The sequence below is a fragment of the Mus musculus genome, chromosome 6 (assembly GCF_000001635.26).
Source record: "Mus musculus strain C57BL/6J chromosome 6, GRCm38.p6 C57BL/6J".
NCBI classification, from domain to species: Eukaryota; Metazoa; Chordata; class Mammalia; order Rodentia; family Muridae; genus Mus; species Mus musculus.
In genome coordinates this window covers 39,005,975-39,029,109 of record NC_000072.6, presented here as the reverse complement: position 1 = coordinate 39,029,109, position 23,135 = coordinate 39,005,975, and the positions used below count along the sequence as shown (strand labels likewise).

General features: G+C 45.4%; 1 protein-coding gene and 1 non-coding gene across 11 annotated transcripts in view; both read right to left on the bottom strand.

Moving 5' to 3' along the window:
- The window catches only part of Tbxas1 (thromboxane A synthase 1, platelet), a 220,432-nt gene that overhangs the window by 55,481 nt on the left and 141,816 nt on the right, over positions 1–23,135 (bottom strand). For all 10 annotated transcript variants that reach the window (XM_017321499.2, XM_017321500.2, XM_011241280.3 and 7 more), the window contains 4 exons: positions 11,130–11,218; positions 7,923–8,071; positions 6,011–6,141; positions 1,156–1,470 (listed from right to left, as the gene is read on the bottom strand). In XM_017321499.2, the coding sequence (XP_017176988.1) occupies positions 1,156–1,470; positions 6,011–6,141; positions 7,923–8,071; positions 11,130–11,218 (684 nt within the window). The remainder of the gene's footprint in view (positions 1–1,155; positions 1,471–6,010; positions 6,142–7,922; positions 8,072–11,129; positions 11,219–23,135) is intronic.
- Gm23010 lies at positions 15,319–15,444 on the bottom strand. Its single transcript, XR_003956619.1, has one exon. It is a non-coding gene; the product is annotated as a small nucleolar RNA SNORA17 (small nucleolar RNA).

The window sequence follows — 23,135 nt, the reverse complement described above, 5'->3', positions numbered from 1 at the left end:
ATATTGATTAGTGGATCAATGTCAGCCTGGACAGAAACCCTGTCCTGTTCAACATTTTAATCAATGACTTGGATGAAATGGAAGGAATGGTTAGCAAGTCTCAGATGACACTAGCTGGAGGAAATGCTAATATGACAGATGGCAGAATCAAGATTCAAAATTATTTTGACTGCATGAAAAAGTAATAAGGAGAAATACAAACTCTTGCACCCAGGCTCAAAAGATCAATCTGTATAAGCAGGGGACGGGGGATACCCAGCTTGGCAGCTGTCATAATATCAGAGAACTTGAAGTTGACCACACAGGCTCATGTGGAACAACTAATCTTAGTTCTTCAGGTTTCAAATATTTATAAAGTGACTTGGAGAAGAAGACTAACTTTGCCTCTACGTCTCCAGTAGGACAAAAGGTAGAATGTTCTAGGAGGTATTTTCTGGTTATGTATATATTTAACCCTAATGCTTCCAGTAGTGGAATAGGGCACCTTCCAAAACTGTGACTGTTGTGTTATGATATCAGAATGTAATAGACAAGATCCCATTGTGGGGTCTTTTCTTACTTAAAGTAATTGAGGGCAGTGTAGCCTCCTGAGAAAGCCATGAGGTGAGAGAACAGCCCAGCTCAAGGCAGGTGGCTGCTGTGATCTACCACAGAGGGGCTTTACCTCCAAGGAATACCCAGGATGCATCTGTGCTTGGGGCTCCCTGGCCCATTCATTCTACCATCTTGTGCGTGTGATTGTGCTTCCTCCTCTGTTTTCTCCTTCCTGCATCATCGAGTGTCCTGTGCCCACTCCTGCCTTCAGCCTCAGTTCCCTTTGCTGACTCCCCTCTCCTGTCTTCCTCAGGGAGGCTGCCCCACAGTCAGAACATGTGATAGCCAAACCCCTTCTCTATGGCTACCCTTTGACCCCCAATTCCTTCCTGGGCTTCTGCAGGTCCCCAGAGCCAGTCTCACAAGCTCTTTATTTTTCTGTCGTTCTGAACACTCTATTTTACTTGCTTGCCCAGAGAGCTAGAGAAGGTGGGTGTGACCTTATTTTATCTTACAGATTTTGGCAGGTTATTAATCAGAAGTTGTACCAAATCCACTGCAATGTGGATGCCCGTGGATGTCCATGGATGCCCATGGACACCTGGACCCCGCTGTACTTACGTGCTTCCCCATGAAGAGGTCCACCTCTTTCAGAAGCCTCTCCTGGCAGTCAGGGTGGGTGGCCAGCAGGTATGTGATGAAGGACAGCGTGTTTGTGATGACCTCATGGCCCGCAATGAGGAAGAGGAAGGCCTGGCCCACAATTTCATCCACAGTGAAAGGCTTAGATGTGGAGGTAGGATGGCACCTTTGGGGTGGTTCCTTTGTGCACTCAGAAGAGGACAGGGATTCTGGGACCATGTCAAAGCCTTCCACGCCCACAGAGTTCATGGAGTGCTGGGCATCCAGCACCATCTGCAGGAAGTCTCTCCGCCTCTGAGGAGGAAAGAGAAAGGCACATTAGAGCCACAGGATGGGGATAGGGGACAGGGTAGGGGGAGCTCCTGAGTGGCTTCTGAATAGCTAAGTAGGAATAGGTCTTGGTCACTGTGTTATCTGAGATGGCAAGAGTCAGTATCCACCTGAATGACAGCAGTGAGGAGCCAACTGATGCCCCAGTGCAGAGATGACACTGTTCCCTTCTTTGCCATTGTACAGACTTGTGGAGCAACCGTGGGATTATTTAATACACACAGTATGTAACAGTGAGAGCAGAGTCTTTTCATATCTATCACGTGTACCTTGTGTGTGTCTGGAATCTTCAAACTCTTCTTTTGCAGTTATTTACAGAGAATAGTCACACCTTCCTGTGAGTATAGTCACTCTGCTGAGCTGGAGAACACCAGACTTAGTCCTCTTACCCATAATGGCTTGGGTACAAAACTACACCCTTTCCCTTCCCTTTCCTCCACCCTCCCCAGCCTCCAGTGACCACCTTTCTCTGTTTCTGAGATTTGATTTTTCAGTTTCAACATACCCAACAAGCATGTTGTGTTTGTTATTCTGGTCCTGGCTTATTGCACTTAACATATCATCCTTCATTGTCTTAACTATGTAGCTGAAAACCAACAGATTCCATTCTTTTATAGGGCCAAATATTATTATTTCCTGTTTATGTACCACACTCCCTTCATGTATTCCGGATGAAGTCATTCCATTACAGGCTGACTCGCTCCCCATTCCCCCAAAATACTGTGCTTAAAATAAAGCAAGTGTTAGAGCCATAGACACAGTGGGATCTCATCTTTAAAAACAGTAAGTGTACAATCTAGAGAACTGCGTGCATCCGCTCGTGTGTAGTAAACATTTGTCAACCTATATTCAGTAGATCCCTAGAGCTGGAGGAGGGGGAAAACCAAGGTCTTGTAGTTCTGATTAATGCTTTCTATGCATTTGTTCTATTGGCTGAATTTCCAATGAGAAAACACCTGATAGATTTAAATCAGAGCATACGTCTACCACTTACTCTGCAAGGACATAGTGGATGGCTGTATGTTTTCTCACACAGTCGACAGTCGGCAGCATGGGATGGGGGTATGGAATGTGGGCGAGCTGGCTTGAGTGAAGCTTGTCTTCAAAGCCCCCAGACCGGAGCAGGCTGCTTCCTATGGAACCCCTTTTTCTATCTTCAGTAATCCCCATCTCCTTTGAGTGCTTAAAGCTGCCTTATCATTCCCTCTACCTTCCTTATCAGTAATTTGCATATCCTTTACATTTTGACTAGGCTAATTCTAACTATAGGAGTGTTTACCATGGCTTTGGCATTCACAGAGTGTATTCCAGGCACATCCTTTCTTTGAAATGTCCTTTAATGTGATGAATGACAACTAGGATGTTGCTCTTTTCTGAAGTTTATGGGATTAAAACAGCAAGACGAGAGTACCAGAACCTGCAACAGGAAGGTATTATAATTTCAAAGTATTTTCCTAGTTGTGGTGTTTTCTCAGTTCATTGGCTTCTGAAATTTCTGTTGCATGAATAATCTATGCCCCTCACATTGGCATGGAACTCCATCTTTTGAGTTTGTTGGCATTTTCATATGTGGCTACTTTTTCTACACCATGAGATGAAAAGCAATCTGAGGGTGTGACCCCTCCCCTTCCTACCCTCCCTGCCCGGCCTGTGCCAAGTGTGGTGCTAAGTGCATATTAAACATGCAATAGAATCTTTAAAAAAAAAAAGATTTATTTATTATTATATCTAAGTACACTGTAGCTGTCTTCAGACACACCAGAAGAGGGCGTCAGATCTCATTACGGATGGTTGTGAGCCACCATGTGGTTGCTGGGACTTGAACTCAGGACCTTCAGAAGAGCAGTTGGTGCTCTTAACCATTGAGCCATCTCACCAGCCCACAATAGAATCTTAATGTAAAGCAATAGGTACCCTCAGGGATGGGTACATTGGGTTTGGTTTCACCTGTTCAACTGTTATTTGGAGCAGGAGGCCTTTGCAGATGAAGAGGTTAGTGACCATCAAAGGTGTCTGCTCACCACTAAGGGTTTACATACATTGAAGCTGAGGAGGCAAGGTCTCCATTTCCTACCAGCCTGTTTCCACTATAGGAAGCCAGGGCTTCCTCACTGTGCCCTGAGCCTGTCCATTTTCTATCCAAATGACTTCTTAACTGCTATTGGTCAGCATCTGGGTGGCTACTGTGGTTCCACTGCTGACCTGTCACAGTGGCCCTGGCGAAATGGAACATCCGAGGCTCCCTGGGTGCCAGGATGCGATTGGAGAAGCAAAGTGCACTGTTAGGCTGCATAGCTTAGTCCCTGAGGCTTGGCTGTGGCTTTTCCTGGGTGGATGGGGCGATGACAAGACAGCTCACAGTCATATCTACACCACATATTTTTCCAGAAGCGGCATGGTGGCTGCCATTCTTTCCTCTCATCCCAGCCCAGCCAGACTACTAAAAGGGCTGGTGAAGTCTTGCAGAAATCTGTCTTAACTGCTAGCTAACGAGGCCAGGGGAAAGGGCCTCTCTCTAGGGCTTGCGAGCTACAGAACATTAGTGCAGATGGGATTCCTTCATTCACAGAGCATCATGAAGGCCATGTGAAGCTGCCCATTTAGGATGGAAACAGGGCTGCTTTATGGTCAAATCCAAGAAAAATACTTGTCCTGATAGATGTAGGTGTCTAATCCACCCATCGGCTCGAGCTTAGAAAAATATTTACCTTTTAACATCTGTGCGGCATTTTTACTGTGCAAACACACATCTGTTTGATGGAATGTATACAGAGTTCAGAAGGGTTCTAAGTGAGTTTTCTTAGTAACTGTATAGATCTGTCTTGACATGGGCAGCCCTGGATTTGTGGTTGGGAGGTTTTTCTCGGATCAACTCATTGTTGGAAACAAATAGCTGTAAAGTTTATAGAAGGAAAAGCTTGAGGCAATCCCAGTAATTGGCTCTTTAATAACCTCTCACCTCTCAGTCACTCAGAGCAACAGTTTTGTTTTTTTTTTTTAATTTTTAGCTTGGTTTTACAGCCAGTGGGTTTCAGTGTGTGTGTGTGTGTGTGTGTGTGTGTGTGTGTGTGTGTGTGAGAGAGAGAGAGAGAGAGAGAGAGAGAGAGAAAGAGCTCTCACAAGGTAGCCCTTTGCAGCAAATGATGAGGTTTGAAAATGGTTCTTGAGCAGGGCGTGGTGGTGCACGCCTTTAATCCCAGTACTTGGGAGGCAGATGCAGGCGGATTTCTGAGTTTGAGGCCAGCCTGGTCTACAAAGTGAGTTCCAGGAGAGCCAGCCACAGAGAAACCCTGTCTCGAAAAAAAAAAAAAAAAAAAAAAAGAACAACAACAAAAGAAAATGGTTCTTTATCTCTTGTCCTTTGGGCTTCCTCCTCACACACTAGAAACATATACTTGAATGAAATTGTCCTGGCTTTTCTGGCTTTAGAGTGGGGCCAGGTATACCAGTTGGCCCACTTTCCCCCACCTCTAAGGACATTCAAGTGGAGCTGATGAAGGTATAGGCCAAGGGGTTGAGAGCTGGTATATACGTCCCCACACCTTCCCTATCCAGACACAGTTGCTACAGAGTCCCCAGGGTGTGCAGCTGAGTAGGACAGGCTGCTGCCCAAGGCTGCTAAATGCATCAAGCTACTAATTGACTTGGATTTCATTCTAGGCCAATGCCTTAACCATCAGGCCTCACGAATCCCTCTGAGCCACAGTCTTTGAGAAAACCCTTTTAAAGCTTCATCTTGCTCAAGGCAGTTAAGTGAAAGCCCTTTTAGTCCTTTTTTTTTTTTTTTTTTTTTTTTTTTGTGACTGTCTTTAGTGTGATGAGACCCATAATGGACAACTTTAATGTGGACAAAGAGTATCTCTGATGCAGGAAGATTATTTCTCATACTGAAAACCGCATACTATTTAGAGTCAAGTTCAGCCAATATTTACTTATCCCCACTATGTGCCAAGCAGGGTGTGAGTCTGTAAGGGAAAAGGGAAACACGGCAGCCTGCTAAAGAGAGCAGGGAGCCTCAATCACAAATTTTCTAGCAAGAGTCTCCATGTTGAAAGGGAATATGGGATTGATTGACAGTTGCCTAAACTTCTTGCTAATATTTATGCTATTCATGCTATAAAGCCCCATCTTGCTGTTTTTCAGCAGAAAGACTATGCTCATGAAAATTGCATGAGGTGCTGACTTAGAAAATTCTGGGGTGGGGGTTGGGCTACTGCAACCTTTGCTTGGGGGTAAGAGCCAGGTGATGGGAGACAGTCAGGGGTTGACATCCATTCAACAACTCACATCAGGGATAGGCCCATTGGTGGGACTTCTCCTATTATCCTTCCGATTCCTCCCTCCCATTGCTTTCTACTGGCTCTGGAAAGCTCAGAATGGGAGACTAGTAAAGGAGAGACCCATGTGACGTGAGGAGTTGTGGGGGAATGGAGAAAGAAAAGAGAGAGTGATGCCAAATTAGGTTCCATTCTGTTTCCAGGCTGTGTCCTATAAAAATAGTTACCTCTTCTGCTGCTTGCTGGTCCCGTAAGGCAATCACATTCCTAATGAGTGTGTTAAAAAAGCCATTCAGTTCATCTCGGTTCTTATTGGGCAGAATCCGGGCCAATGGGACCATTATGGATGGAAATGATACTTGAAAGAGAAAAACAAAAGTAGCGTTGAAGGGGGAGTGATAATGAAGCAGGGCTATTAGACTCCTGTGGCTGGGAAGCAAGCACCAGCCTTGAATCAGAGCCACTTGGGAGGCCTGTCTTCCCTGTGGACTTGGCGCTTCTCAGAGTGGGGCTTGATCTGACTCTAGCTTTCTGTTCCATTCCCTGTACATCATAAGCAATCATTAAATGCCTGTGCAATAAAGTAAGTCCTCGTGTGTACCTGGCCTTACAAACCCACTTTTACACTTAGAAATTCTTATCTCCAACCTTAGAGGGGGAAGTGTCTTTGCAGTTCATCAGGACAGAATGGGTAACTGGCTGTGTGCCAAGCCGTCACAGGGGCATAGCAGACCATCTACTTTATTGACTTTCTGGTCATTTGTATTTGTCTTTATCTGGATAAATGTCCCCACAACAGCCATCTGAATTGTCCCTAAAACATGTTGTTGCAGCTGCTGACAAGGACACTGGCTTCATCTATTGTGGATATTCCCCTGCCATGCAATATGCAGCCTGGGTTCTTAGGAGAAGGCTCCCAGGATCAGGACACTTAATATTTCCCTAGGAGATGTTCTGAGCCCAGGGATGAGGCCTTGCCACAGGGGCATGTGACTCTACTGACTCTCAGCCTGCCAAGCTGCACATAACCTTTTGTGTTGAGTCAGGCTGGAGACAGGAGATCCCAGAGCTCATACACCTCTGTTTAAAAGTGTAGAGAGCAGGGGCCTTGTTAGTGGAAGGCCTGTCTATAATTGAAAGTCCATAGGTGGGGCAGCCTTAGCCCCAGCAGACCTCCTGGACACAAAGAGGCTGCGTGACTCCACACAAATGCCTACAGGTTTCAGTGTGCTGATGTTAGAGGTTACAGGGCTTCCTGCTGAAACTGGCTCAGAGATAAGAAGAAAAGCAAGCAAATGGTCCATGATTCTAATACTCAGGAGAGTGAGGCAAGAGGGGGTGTTAATTGGAGATAAGAGAAGGTTGTATAACAAGACCCTGTCTTGAAAAAGGAAGGGGAGAGGAGGAAGAGAAACAAAAGAGGAAAGATGAGGAGGAAGATGAAGAGAGCTAGGAGGAAGAAAGGGGGGAGGAGGGAGAGGAGGAGGAGGAGGAGGAGGAGGAGGAGGAGAAGGAGGAAGAATGAAGCTGGCCAAGAAGTGACTAGACTATGCCAATATATCAGAGAGGCAGGGAAGAGCTCAACAATACAGTAACAGCAACACACTGTTTCCACAAAAGCAAGTAGATTCCAGAACTAGCTGGAAGGCAAAGACTCCCTTGTAAAATTAATCCAATGGTCTAGTCTTGTTAACATGAAGCCTCCTTCCAGTGACCCATCTGTTGATTTCATGTTTAGGAGTTGTTGGCTTCTGGTAGAGAAGTCCTCAGAAGAGGGTTTTGAGTGATGGGACAAAAACCAACTAACGAACCAACCAACCAACCAACCAACCAACCAACCAACCAACCAACCAACCCTAGGAAATGAGAGACTTTGGGTTCAAGTCTTGACTGCCTTTTTATGTATCAGTTTTCCTTTCTCATTAGGATTATCAAACAGGATCCAGGGTTACCTGTGTTGGTGATAAATCACCCCAGATTGTGACAAGAGAATTCTAGTGGCTCTAGGGAGATAAAGTTCCTGAGGGATGTCTCAGAGAGAACATCCTGGGACCATTCCTGGTGGAAGGGACTCAACCCTGCAAGCTGTCCTATGGGTGGTGATCTGGCCTCACTACCTTGGGTAGGGGCTGCACTTACAGATTAATACCAGGAGAGGCCTGGGGATACAGAAGGTGGAAGCACGCCGGCAGTGTTGCACAAAGGGATCTTCTGGAGAATTCTGGGAGTCCACCTGGGTGCCAAAGGCCACACTGGCCACCACATCTATGGTGTAACAGCAGTAACACCTGTGGACATAGAAATGCGGACAATTGAAAGATGCTGGATTGCCCTTCCCACAGCATACCCCTCCTGAGGTAGTGGAAGGGACACTTCCTGGATGAGCAGCAATAGCAGAATATGATTGGAGGCTTTATCAAGGAGCTTATGGAAGAGAAGGTGAGGGCAGGACATCACTAACTCAGGCCTTAGAACAGAGTTGAACACTAAGGCACATATCTTCCAGTGGGAGGACGCCTTCCTGTGAAGGGAAATAGGAGCCCTAAAGCCTAGGGGCTTTAGCCCCTATGCACACATAGCCCATCTCAGGCCAGAATCTAATGATTAATTAATAGCTCTCAAATTGGCATTGATGAATCAATCTCATTAGCTTGTTTTATTAGCTACCCTCCATTTTTCCTTCTAATGATTTGGCTGCCCTGAGTACACTCTGCCTTTCCTGTGCTGGGACTAAAGATATGTGTCACGATACCTGATGCTTTTGCCATTTTAAAAGGTGCAACAAGGGCTGGGAGATGGTTAAATGGTTAAGAGCACCAACTGCTCTTCCAGAGGTCCCGTGTTCAATTCCCAGCAACCACATGGTGGCTCCCAACTATCTGTAATAGGATCTGATGTCCTCTTCTGATGTGTCTGAAGACAGCTACAGTGTACTCATATACATTAAATAAATAATAAATAAAAAATAAAAGTGTAACAAAAAAAAAAAACAACCAAAAACAAGGTCTTTTCTTACTCAAATGGATAGTAGACAAACTTTGGGGAAGGCTTACAAGATATATTTAATTTACTACTGGAAGTATATATTGCCTTTTTCAAACAAACACGAGGAAAAGTGTCTTCCAATGGCATCAGAAAATTTAACCAACCCCAGGATAGGAAGCCTGTCCCTCCCAATGCCGTTTTAAACTAGCACTATTCTTTCACAAAATGTGTTATGTGTTTATTGTTCTTGTATACATTTGCACAGTGTGTGTGTGTGTGTGTGTGTGTTAGTGTGTGCATGGCATGCTGGGGACATGGTATACATGTGTGTGTCACAGTGCACATCACATAGGACATAGGACAACTTGGTGGTATCAGTTCTTTCCTTCCACCTTTGTGTGGGTCTTGAGGGTCACACTTGGGTCAGCAAGCTTTCTCAGCTTACCGTTGGCCTCCGAGTCACCTCCCCGGTCCTTACAATCCTTCTTTTTGTTTTCTTACAGGCATTGACGTCTTAAGGATTTTTTCTAAGGAGTCTAATACCTGGGCTATTGATACTCTTTCACAACTGTAACATCTGTGCTTGTCATTGATACAGTTAGTTCTTCTGCATGGGCCCCACAGCCACCAGCTTATCACTAGAGAATAAATCACTTGATGACTCTGAAATGTTGACGACTTATATTGAAAACATTGCTATGATTGGTCACCGATTCCCCATTGATGCAAAAAGTGTGCATGGCTCCTGAGTGCGATCCCAGCAGACCCTAGTGCTTGAGGGTTCCAGGACCGAAGAGTTATTTGCTTTGCTTTAATAGCAGAGGGGGCCACCTTATCTTACACTCTGGGAGAGTGTGGGCGAGAAGGTTTGTTGACAGCTGGGAACAACATAAACGCTGCCATTGACTAGCCTCTAGTTCTGTTGGCAGTGATGATTCTGAGTCAGCTGTGGCTGATCTGCAGTCATTCTGTTCCCAGTCTGCTGCCAGCCATGATTTAGCTTAGAGCATCTAAAGGTTGCTAGGAGAAAAGTCAGTCAGTTGCTTAAATTGCCAGCTATATACACCTAACACCACTCTCCTGCCCACCACTGAGCTGTGGCTGCTAGGCACAAACGATCACTACTTATTTATTTATTAATATATTAAGCTGAACTGAGATTTGAATCTAGGGTCTCGTATATGCTGAAGCACTTTATCCTTTCGAACTATATTCCCCAGCCAATCACCATTTTCACTTTTAGAGATTTAGTCGTTTATTTATGTGTATAAGTGCTTGCCTGAGTATATTTATATATATATATATATACCACCACATGCCTGCAGTGCCCACAGCGGCCAGAAGAGGGCGCCGGATACCCTGAAACCAAAGTTACAGACAGATGTGAGCCACCTGACATGGATGATGGGACTTGAACCCGGGTCTTCTAGAAGAGCAAAAAAGTACTTTTAGCTGCTGAGCCATCTCTCCAGCCCCTTAACTTTTTATTCTGAGAAACAATTTCACTAAAGCACCCAGAATGGCCTTAAACTCACTGTAGCCCAGGCAGGCCTTGAACTTGTGTTCTTCTGGCCTTAGTTTCTGTAGTGGGTCAGATAATATACCTTATTTACATTATCTTTTTTAATTTTTAACTTTTTTGAGACAGAGTCTCAGGTGTTCCAGGCAGGCCTTGTATTCCCCACGTGAACAATATCCAGAGTATGGATCTATAGATGTGTACTACCATGCCTGGCTTCATGTGGTACTGATGCTGGTGATCGATCAATCCCAAGGCTTTGCTCAAGCCAAGCACACATTTTACTAACCAAGCTCAGCCTCAGCCTCATGGCTCACTTGTTTGTTTGTTTGTTTGGGTTTTTGTTTTGTTTTGTTTTTTGTTTTTAGGCAGGGCCTCATTGTGCAGCTCTGGTCTAGAACTTCCTATGTAGACCAGTGACCTTCAAACTCTCAGAGATCTACCTGCCCCTGCCTCCCAAGTGCTGGGATGAAAGCTGTGTACCTCCACGCCTGGCCTCGGTATTTTTCTTGTGAAAGTTTAGGTACTTTCTTGAAAGTCCCTGTCCCTTCTGCCCTGGCAGATCTTGCCCATCATGTCCTTGGAGACCAGAGGCTAAGTCTACTCAGGCACTAACCACCGCACATTTGAATTTTCCTCACTAGGCTGGCATCCCTGGCTCAAGTTACTTTGCTTCGTGGTTTAGGTGGGGTTTCTTCTCATTAGTCAGTCTACCCACACCGTTATGACCGACTGGTGCTTCCGGTTTGCAACTCCCGAGGTAATTGTCCAGCCATTATGTGCTGTCGCAAGGATCATCCACTCAGAATTGTGACTTCTCACTTGTAATGGAGCAGCCTTACCTCTGGATGTTGAATGCGTCCCTGGATGCTGCATAGCGTTTTAAGTGAGCCACGAGAAGTTCACAGGCTTGGCTGATGAGAGGTGTCATCTGATAATAGATAGCAGAGGTATAATTAGGGCATCGTGCCTAAATTGGCTGCCAATGATGGACAAGGTTATCCACAGTGCTTTCTAGGGAAACAGACTGTATTTCAAAGGTGCTTTTCACGAGGCGAAGATTAAGAAAGTATTCATAATATTTGTAAAATACAGTGTCCATAAATGCCTATCTTAAGCTCAAGTGAGCTTTCTGGGGTAGATGCACCAAAGGAGAAAGGACCAAACGTAGATCTGGTGAAATAATTATGAAAGCTATCACTAAGTGTTTAGACAAAACTTCAAATCGGTGCTTGGCTTCCTGGCGTGTGGTGAGCATTAGCAAGCAAGTAGACCACACTCTATATGTCCTGGCCCTGGAACTAGCCCAAGTCCGTGCATGCCTGTTCCAATTAAGTTTTCAGATCTCCCACCAGAACATAGACTCGAGTATCCGGAGGCACTGAGGGTCATCTGTTCCAACTTCTTAATTAAGGCAGAAGTTATCTTAATGGTATTTCTGAGAGAGGGGTTTTCATCTGTGTTTCAGCTGCTTACGCCTTCCAAGACAGGGTAACTCTTGACCTGCACGAGGAATTGTTGAATTCTTAACATTAAGAAGATATTTTATTGTGGAAAATTTCTAATGCCCAGAGAAAGATCTAGAGAGCAGCGCTGTGCACACCTCCGTGGTTCCAGCACATTTAGACAGCAGGCTTGGCTGCCCGTCCCTTTGACGTCCAAGACGTTCTCTTGGGTGGGTAGCACTCTTTAAGGGCTTTCATTCTCTCCTATATATTTGAAGGGCCAGGCTGGAACTGTCAAGGGGGATCTTTCAACTGAGTACACATCCTAGAACAGTGTCATATCTGAGGCAGAATACTGCTGTAGGTTCTTCTGAGCATTTATGGGACTAATACTTTGAAATGGTGCCTGATGTTTGGTTTTCATTATTATTACTATTATTAGAAAGAAACTTTAAAACTGTATTTAAATTAAATTTTTTTTTCAGATTTATTTGATTTTATGCACATGAGTGTTTTGCCTTCATGTGTATGTTCCACGTGCCAGCCTAGTCCTGTAGATGTCAGAGCGTAGCGGGTCCCCTGGAAACTGTAGTTACAGGTGGTTGTGAGCCACCATGTGGGTGCTGAAGCTGAACCTAGGTCCTCTGCAGGAGTGACAAGTGTTCTCAGCCTCTGACCCCCCACTCCACCCCCTATTTTACTTTTAAGATTATGTGCGTGTGTGTTCAGTGCAGGGAGCATTTCAGGTACCCACTGGAAGAGTTCTTGGGGAATCGGGAAGCTTGCGTTGTAGATGGTTGTAAGCCACACAGCACACACACACTGGCAACTGAAGTTGGGTTTGTTACAAGAGCAGTATGCTCTCTTAACCACTGGGCTGTCCCTCTAGCATCTGGTTTTCACTATTTTGATGCTAGAATAGTCTGAGGTCAGGGGAGGTTTCATCTGTTTGTTCAATTTTTTTTTAAATCTCTAGAATATGCAACAGAACCTGGCATATGTACTCATTTGTTGGATGGATGGATGGATGAATGGGTAGATGGATTTTAATGAGCATGCAATATCTACTTTTTCAAGTCTTTTTTCAAGTCTTGAGACAATAGAAAAATTATGAAATGTTAATCTAGTTACCAGAAATATGTCATTGGATGGGGACAAAATCCAGCCCCCTCTATTACAGTTGGATCTTGGGTATCTATCCCCTGAGGATAGCATGACTGAGAGGTGGCGAGCTCTTAGGAGGCTGGACCTACTGGAATGTCTCTCGGCTTTTGGGGATGTTTCTTTCAGTAGACTGTGGGCCCCTGGCTTTTACTCATTCTCTCCTTCACTTCTGGCCTGGGGGTGTGGCTTTGTCATGTGCTTCCATCACGGGCCATCACAGACCCAAAACAATGGGTCCAACCAAGCACACACTAAAACCTCCAAACCTGTGAGCCGTGCCATGGCAGCCTGCCTCATTCTACACTGAAGGTTAACAAGTGTTTCTTATAATGATGGGAAGCTGACTAATATGTGTTACAAAAACCTCTCTGCTTTCATAGTTTGTACACCTTTCTCTATTCCTTTTCAAACATTTTTATAAAAAGATGTATTTATTTAATTATTTAATTATGCAAGTACATTGTAGCTGTCTTCAGACACACCAGAAGAGGGCTTCGGATCCCATTACAGATAGTTGTGAGCTACTATGTGGTTGCCGGGAATTGAACTCTTAGGACCTCTGGAAGAACAGTCAGTGCTCTTAATCACCAAGCTGAGCCATCTCTCCAGCCCCTATTCTTTTTTTTTTTTTTTTACTTGCATCCACCTTTGCATCTTCCCCTTTAACTGAGGGGGGAAAAATCTCATTGTGGAAGCTATAGTGTCACAGTGAGTCCCCTTTGTCCATACTTCTTTGCTTGCAAGTGTTCATTGCAATGTTCATTGTGTTTGGTCGGGAACAAGGCCTCTAGCTTCTATCAGTACTGGAACCTCACTAGGACTCCCCTTGGATATCCTGTTGCTGCCCTGTGTCATGGAGATCCTGTAGTTTTGGATCTGTAGGACTGCCCCTTCCCCTTCATGCATTCCAGCAATTTAGCAATGGGGAAGATGTTGCGATGGGCCAATACACAGCCCTGGATCTGGGCCTGAGGGGTTTCTGAGCTGGTCAGCCCAACATCTCTCTTGCTCTCACACCCTCTGGGCCAGGTCACCAGCAACCCCACAACCAGGGCCAGCTCTACCCTGCTGCCCAGACAAGGTGCATGGCCCGCTCTCCCAAGTGTTGCAGTTGGTGAAGGACATGGCCAGGTCTCCCATTCTCATGATCCCAGGGCTGGCTCTCCTGACTGCTGTAGATGGAGAGGGATAAGGGAGGAGGGGAGGATGTCTCTGCCTCATCTGCACCGCTGCCCAGCAGACAAGAGGCAAGACTTGCTCTCCTGCACGCACGTCCCCGGAGCTGGCTCACTGACACCTCCACATCCAGGGCCAGCTCTGGGTATTGCCCAGGTGAGGTGCACAGCCTGCTCTCCCAAGTCTTACAACAGGTGAGAGGCGGAGACAGCTCCCCAACTCTGATGACCTCTGGGCCAGCTCTCCTGGCTGCCGTAGGTAACAAGGTGTGAGGTGGGGGACATCTCTCCCTCAGTTATGTCAGCACACAGGGACCAGGTCTCCTTGCTCTCATGACCCTAGAGCTGGGTCTCCTGCTGGTCACCGATGGTGGGGGGGGGGAGAAGGGTATCTTTCCCTTGTCTATGCCACCATAAGGGAGAAGAACGGTAGGGACAGCTCTCCCATACTTGGATCCTCTAGGCTAGCTAGCCAACAACTCCTGTAATGTGTGTGGTCTGCTCTCCCAAGTACCGCAGTCAGCTAGGGTCAGGCTCAGTTCTCCATTTCTCATGCCTCCAGAGTCTGCTGTTCCATGATGCCCAGGTGAGGGATGGGGCCAGATCTGCACAGCCCTTAGACATAAACATATCGCCCGCAGCAGCCCAGACCAGGAACATCCACTCGGCCTTTGGGGATAACAAACCCCGGATGCTGCAGAGCTATGGACCCAGATGTGGCCCCCAGTGGCACCACAGGCCAGGATCTTACCATGGTTTCAGGTGGTATCACCGGCTACTCACATCAGGCTGTCCCTCACTACCCTATAGTCCAGCTCTGCCTCTCTTCATTGTGCCCACATCCTTCTGTTTCTCTTTCTCTTCTATTCCTCCACCACTTACTTGATCCTCTTAGTGGCACCCAGAGTCTCTGAGTGTCTGGGGTCATCTCAGGAGTGGTCTCAGGACTGTTATGCCCTGCTTGTGCATTATAACATTGGGTAGAGGCCATCTTGGCATGGTCTGCCCCCCACCAGGCCTGCCAAACTGGTAGTCACCATAGCCTAGTGTCCTGCCTGGACCCCATGGTGCCAGTCTGGTGGTCAACTCTGGCTAGCTCCTCACGTGGCCTGCCTGAGTATCCCCTTGCAAGGGTTGTCTGTCTCAGACTCACAGCCTTTGGTCCCAGACAGGGTTTTTCTAGTCTCTGGTTTGCTCCCGGTCTAGGGAGCCACCTAGCACGGTGTCAGGGCTCACTTTTTTCAAGGGATGTTAGGTTACTAATCGCTCAGATGTTCACGGATCAGAACACTGAGTGTAGACATAGCCTCTCTCTGTCACCTATGACTCATCGGTGATACAGCAGCCACACCTACAACGCCCCTAAGGGCAGGGCCTCTCTCTATTCTTATTGTTCCTCTGGGAAGAAAAAACTAGTCACTCTCAAATAGCAACCCATAGGTGGAACACAGTCCTGTTTCAGGCACTATCTAGTAAACAGTAAGTTAATCACATTCTGCGACCTGAACCCTGTAAGCCAGTAGCAAGGTCAGATGTATATTGATTTTTGCACAAGACACACACCACAAACAAATGTCAAAGTTCAGGCCAATGAAAGCCACAGGTCTTTTCTGATAACTTTCGCTGCATGCAACTGATTCTTCAGCCCTTGAGGCTCCATTCCTTAGAAAGGCTTTGTGTTTCTTTTTTAAAAAAAAATTTCCTCCTGTATTAAAACAAATTATCTGTGTGGAAATTTTGCCTAGATATGTCTGTGCACCATGGGCATGAAGTGCCCGAGGAAGCCAGAAGAGGGCGCCAGATCCCCTGGTTACAGACAGTTGTGAGCTGCCATGTGGGTGCTGGGAACCAAACCCGGGTCCTCTGGAAGAGCAGCCAGTGCTTAAGACCACTGGTCCATCACTCCAGCTCCAGGCTTTGCATTTCTACTTCCTTTATTTCCATAAAAAGTTGTCTTCAGCTGTCCTGGGAAGAACAACCCCTGGACAGTGAGTGGGGCAGTCTGGACAGCTATTGAGACGCTGGGAGAATGGACCCCTCCCTGTCACAGCTTCTTGCTAGCCGGCCCCACATGTCCTATGGGGACACATGTATGACACCAGCTTCTCATTACCTGCAGTGGTGTGGGAGCCTTGTAGGAAGGAACGGGTCTGAGAGGCACAGGGGCATTTCTCTAACTCAAAGTGGACACGTAGCCATGCCTTCCTTGTTCCCTTTAAACTACAGTAACATGCTATCTAAGTTTTCATTTACCTCATGACTATGCAGCCTGGTTCAAGCACAGGCCCATGACCCTCCTCTGGACAGTTACTTCAGGGAGCTGCAGAATTTTTCAAGGTACTTTGACCAGTCAGGATAAACCTAAGTAAGTACTCAGCCTGGCACCATCTTCTCTGTAATCGGCAGATGACCCACCTTGTCAGTGGTTGGCTGAAGCAGGAGTGTTATTGACCCCAGCTGTTTGTCCTTAAGTCTATCCAGGAAAGACATGAATAGGGTGAGCCTGATTTGTTTTCAGTGACCCTGTATCAATTCTTTATGATGGAGGCATTCTTTTTTAAACTCTCACAAACCGGCCACAGAATAGTCCATCAGTATAAGAATAAATGTGGGTCTCCCAGGCATCCTTCCCAAGAAACCTGACTTCCTTAATGCTTGGAGAGCTCAATGCTTTCTAAGCACGTCTCTCTAGCCAGCTTCTCTGGCTGCCATTCTTATCTGATTGCAGTCATTTGCTACTTAGCATGTATGTGAGTGTGCGAGTGCACAGTATACACGTGGGAGTCAGAGACATCCTGCAGGAACTGGGTTCTTCTTCTGTCTTGTGGTTCCCAGAGAAGAAACTACAGTCATTAGCTTGGTAACAAGCACCTTTATCTGGTAAGCCATTTGCAGTCTCTTTACTTATCCCAATAAACTTAGTTTTCCAAGTGAATCTTATTTTAATAAGATTCTAGAGATAGGACTGGGTGGTGGTGGTGCACACCTGGAAACCCAGCACTTGTGAGGCAGAGGCAGGTGGATCTCTGAGTTTCTGGGCAGCCTGGTCTGCAGAGTGAATTCCAAGACAGCCTGTGCTACATAGAGAAACCATGTCTTGAACTAAACCAAACCAAACCAAACCAAACCAAACCAAACCAAACCAAACCAGGATTTTTCAATAAATGTCAGAGGAATATTAAAAAAAAATAACAGCAAAAAAACTTGTTTCAATGAGGTCTCTTTAGACATCAATATTAAGTATCCTTATACTAGCAAGAGAGGTGCCGTATAAAATTTGACTTACACAAACTTCTCAGAAGCTGAAAGCATGGCCTGTGTATTAGGAGAGCCCCTTATGTTGAATCTTAAGTGCAGGCCTGGGTGATGCAGAGCACCAGTTACCTACCATCCCTTCTCCCATGTGCACTTGGCTACAGTGCATTGATGCTGGCTGATGTGGTTGCAGATTTTCTTCCATGCCATGCCTGCTGTCTGTCACACTGAATGGATAATGACATTTTAATCTGGATTAATGTGACATGAGATGGGGCATGCATGATGAAAATGTTAAGAAGTAATGCAGAGAAAATATCACAAGACAGCGGAGCATGGTCCGTACGTATGTTGGCCAGTTGCCATCATCTTATTTCCCCCCTTGCGTTAGGTACCACTGTTATAGAAGGTCTACTCTTCCGTGAGCTGAATACACGAGCAAAGGCTCTGTGGGTTGGGCTGACCCTGCAGCTCCCTCCCTGCGTTTTCAGACCAGCAGGTAGATGTGGTATACATACAGACCCAAGCCCAGAGGAAACAATACTCTACACCCAGATCCCAAGCCTGCCTCCCATTCTGCTGTGTTCCATCTCTGTAGCACAATGGGTGGTGTTTATTTTTGTTTTACCCAACATTTTCAAGATGCACATATGTTGTACTTTTAATCACATAAAATATTGATACCATTTGGTTTTAAAAATGGATTTCATCTGGGTGTCGTTGTGGACTGAATGTTTGTGTCCTCTTGAAATCCATATGCTGTTGATCTAATTCCCAGTGTAGCTGGATTGGAGATTTGGCCTTTCAGGAAATCATTAACGCTAAATGAAATCATAAGATTGATCCGGGGAATGATGGTGTGCACCTGTAATTACAGCATCCAGAAGGCTGAGGTAGGAGAATTATGACTTCTAGGTTGGCAAAGGGCACATAGTGAGTTTAAGGCCAACATGAGCGACACAGTGAGACACTGTCTCAAAAGGGGGTTCTTGTGAGCACATAGAATGATGGGTGACCACCTGCAAACCACAAAAGAGGAGCCACCAAAAGCCACAATTGCTAGGAAGGACCCTGTTGTCCAATTTTAGTCTCTATTAACCGAGAGAAAACACTTCTCTATTGTTTAAACCAGTCTATAGTATTTTTGCTACTACAGTCTTGAGTTGGCTAAGGCCAGAATGTCAGTCCAGCAGCCAAGCCTGTGTTGTCCCTGGAGAGTGGGACTGGGTGATTATTTGGTAACCGTAGTTGCTGAAAATAAAGCCCTCAATTTAGGAAGAAAGTTCCCCAAGGAAGGAAGTTCTTGCTTAGCCTGGAGTTTATTATATAAATTCAATCAGTGCCCAGTGTTTTCCAAAGAATTTGACCAGCTGTCTCAGAAGAATAGTGTGGGCAGAAAGCAGGTGGGTGGAGTCTAATTCATAGGAGTGGACAGAGGAGGCACCTTACAGGGAGACGACCAAGAAAAGGTCAGGCATTCCCCTTCTCAAAGAAGCATTCTTCAACACCTTTGATGCTCTACGGAATCCCACCTTTGGCAGTTTTCTTCGAGGGGGAAGGATTTGACTTGGATAATGTCCAGTGGCTCCAAGAGGAGCAAGCACTCAAAGTCATTGCCAGTGGCTATGACTCCACTCCCTGGAACGTCATAATTCGTTTCCAGTGGCCTAAATGTAGCGACTTTATATTGTCACCAGCAGAACAAGAAAAATAATGCCACCTTTGAAGTGCCATAACCACAGTTAGAAACAAAATATGCAAAGCACCTAGCAGTAGTCAGGAGTGGTCCAAACATAGCACCTGTCTTATGGAGAATCCAACCCCAGGCTGGTTTGGACAGCAGGAATTCTCTGTATCTCTTCTTCCTCGCAGACAGCTCCCCATTGGTCCCTCGTGGTTGGTCTCACTATGTCAACGCTGCTTGTGTCCCTTCACCTTTCCCTCCTTCCTCTGGTTCAGACTTTGTCACTGGAATGTTGCTGTCATTCTGCCTCTTGAGGACGAAGGTCATAGGGTAAGCACCTTTGACATCTAAGTCCGGAAGCTGACCTGTATGTATGTTCTAAACCAACCGGCCCAAGAGCCTGTTGTCTTTTTACTTCCCAATGCACCCCGAAACCCAGTCGTGGCACCCATCTTCTAAAATTATTGTGTTTTGTATATTCATTTTGCTGAAATGCTCTGAGCATCCTCATTGACTGAAGGACATAGTACAAGCTTCTTAGCTGTCTCTTTGAGCCCACAGAAAGAGAATTCTGCAGAAAAGGCTAGCCATCTTCAAAGCAAGTGTACCCTAGTTAATCCTTCATGTAAGACCACAGACCAGACTAGAAACTTGATCATTATATCAAGAGGCCCTGAGCAGAGGATCCCAGATAAACTGTGCGGGAAGCTTGAGTTACAGAAACAAAGGTCTGTTGTTTGAAGCAGCAAGGCTTGGGTAAAGTTGTTACAAAGTAACAGGTAGCAGGTTTTCAATATCCCCTCTTTAAGGTAACTTTTATAGGTTGCCATCTTCTATTGACAGTTTATTTACTTTTTATTAAAAAAATTGTTTTGATACCGTTGTTTCCTTACTCAGTTGATTGTTTAGAAGTGTCTAAGTCAGTGGTTCTCAACCTTCCTAGTTCTGTGACTAGACTTCCTCGTGTTGTGGTGACCCCCAACCATAAAATTATTTTTATTGCCACCTCATGACTGTACTTTTACTGTTATGAATTGTAATGTAAATATTTGTTTTCCATGGTCTTAGGTGACCTCTGTGAAAGGGTCCTTTGACCCTCAAAGGAGCCCTGACTCACATGTTGAGAACCACTGGACTAAGTGATAACCTAATGTGTTGATGTTAAAGGCACTCAGGACCCATCAACAGGCTCTTTTTGTCTTAGCATGAGCTCAGGGTAGATTTTTGAAATTTGCCTCTGAGCAAAAGACCAGAGATTCACACGGAGTCTACTTCTTCCTCCAGGCATGGTATCTGAATCTTTCTGACTTTGGGTTCCTCACCCCAGGACATGTTCTAGTTATAATGAACTATGATGTCCCATTCCATGACATTCTAGGATCTCAAGGAAGCCATTTATTGTTGTTTGAGTGTAAAACATCTCCTCGGAGACTTATATGTGTTCTTTTGTTTGGCTGTTTTGGTTTTGTGGGGTAAGGGGGTGAGACAAGTTCTCATTCCATAGCCTTGAGTTTCCTAGGATACTCTATGTAGACGAAGATGCCTTTGAATTCACAGAGATCTGTCTGCCTGTGTCTCTGAAAACTAGGATTAAAGGTGTGTATCTTCATGCCCAGCTGGCTTACTTGTATTATATATATTATAATATATATAATAATTATAATATATATGTTATATATCTAATTTTGCCACTTGATCTGCAGAGGGTGGTGCTGCGTTTTGGAACTCCTGGAGGAGGTAGATCACTGGGGGCGTGTCTGGAGGCTGACCTCACTTCCTCTCTACTCTCTGTTTACTAATTGCACATGCAATGTATCCAGCTGTCTCTTGTTCCAGCCTCTGTGCCTCCCATGCCATCGTGGGCTGTGTCCCTTCTTATACTAAGATCCAGGGGAAAACTTTCCCTTCTTAAGTTGCTGTCCTGTGGTGGTTTGGCACAGCAATGCAAAACATAGCCAACACTTAAGAATTTGCTTGAAATCGTGGGAAAAAGGTAACCATCTTCTACATTTGGGTCAGTAGAGGGTCATACTTTTTTTTTTTAAAGAAAAAGTATTTTCATCTCTTTGACACATCAACTTTAGAATTCCATGATGATGGAACCTGGTTATTTCTGTGTTCAAATAATTTCATGAAAGTAGAACTAAGGATGTCAAACAATCTAATTCCTGTTGCTTTCTCACCCAAACCAGGTGCCACAGTGCCTCCGCCCCTCAGTATATCTACTCTTAGGTTATAACCCCACTCTCCGCAGGTCTGATAGCATGAACTCAAGGAGGAAAAAGCCAAAACAACTCAGCATTTAAAAGCCTTTGGATGTCTGGAAGTTTGGAGAACAATGGCTCACTGAGTGTTGGAGGAAAAGCATTTCCCGTTCAGAGAATGGTAAAGGAAGGCTCTCTTGAGTTACATGATGCTGTTAAAGTTATATGAGCCCCACATGTTGATGGTGTATAGCTAAGCCAGTTGTTTATTGGTGTGTGAAGAAAGACTAAGAAATTAACCAGAGGTATGCTTGCGGTTCTCATCTGCTCCAGAAGGATTTGCCTCATGTATCTGGGGACATCTGACCCCTTGAAGGTTAAACAGCAAAATGGAGTGCTCTCTCCCTCCAGAGAGTTCTGAGCAAGTCACTCCTCCACTTCTGAGCATTTAACAGTTGGCTGCCTCTGACACGGGGCAGCGGCCTCTGCGAGCCTCAACCCACTTCTGCAATCCTTTTCCCCTGCTTCCTCTCTTGCGCACTCTGTTTCAGCCTGAGTGAGCTCCCCATACTGCAAGCAAGCCCTGTATTGCTCTGTCTAGGTGCCTGTGTACCTACCTTATAACCTTCCCCTGCCCAAACCTAACATCAGTGTTCTTCAAAACAAGACAGGAGCTCTGTCACCGCCCTCCCTTCCTTGGTCTTTATGCAGTAATTTATGTATCATGCTGCACTACCACACTAGAACATTCGTAAAGGCAGAAATCAACACATGTAAGAAACTGACATTTCTTCTGTTTGGTGCCATAGTTTGAATCTGGACTATTCCCCAAAGGTTTTTGTCTTAAAGGTTTGGTCCTGCTCTTGGGCCTGGTGGGAGCTCTGCCAGTTATTGGGATGTGCCTTTGAAGGGGGTCCCATGGCTTCTGCCGCTTCCCTGTCTTCTCTTTCACTTCCTGGCTTCCAGCAGAGAGCTTGTGCCCTGACTGTGCTCCCTCCATGATGCACTGCTGCCCCCTTTACTCAGAAGAGATTTGAAGGCAATATGTCCATCAGTCAAGGACTGGGATGCTCAGAACGCTGAGCTAAAATATCTTTTGGGGGGAGGTATGGTGATTATCAATGGTATTTACTGTAATAACTCAGCTCTGACTATCACAGTTGGCCTGAGGGCAGCCATGTTTAGGAGTTAAAGTTAGAGGGGGGTGATGTCTGAATACGTGAGCTACTGAAGGGGCCTTTAAAAAGGAATACCTTGCAATGTGCTCTAGCTGTTGACTAACAAATGAAAAATTAATTCTAGCTAATGAAACTTATCACTTCCTTCAGCCACTATGCCATTGCTGAAAGCCACCTAGAGATATTAAAAACATCCGTGAGTCATTTTTATGCAAAATTCCCTACTGATACACATCAGCTCCAGCCACCTAGATGAATAATCAAGTGTCATTTCCAGTAAGTCAGAGACTCCTGTCAAGAGTTGTGCCCAATTAGAACTTACTCCAGTGAGGAGGTGGCGGCTGAGGTTGCCAAGCAACAGCCAAGCTGCAAAGCACATTTTGATGCTCTTCTCCATTTAACCAGCGGCAAGTTGGGAGTGACATTATGATTCCAGCAAAAGAAAGACAAATTATAACCCAGGATGGGGTATCGATGATGAGGAGTGTGCTTTCTTTTAAATGCAAATGGAAAATGAACACTTAAAAGTAGAATTTAAACAGTCCATCATTATTCTGATTTTAATTAGAAGATTAGGTGTCAGTGGGATACAACTGTGTCTCAGGATAATGGTCTCGTGCTGCTAGATAAATACTCAGATACCCTGGAAAATGGGTAACTGGTCAGGCAGGGACAATGTATTTTTAGACTCTGAAGTATTTATTGCCACAGCTACCCTGGTTATTAATGACTTTTATTTTTAT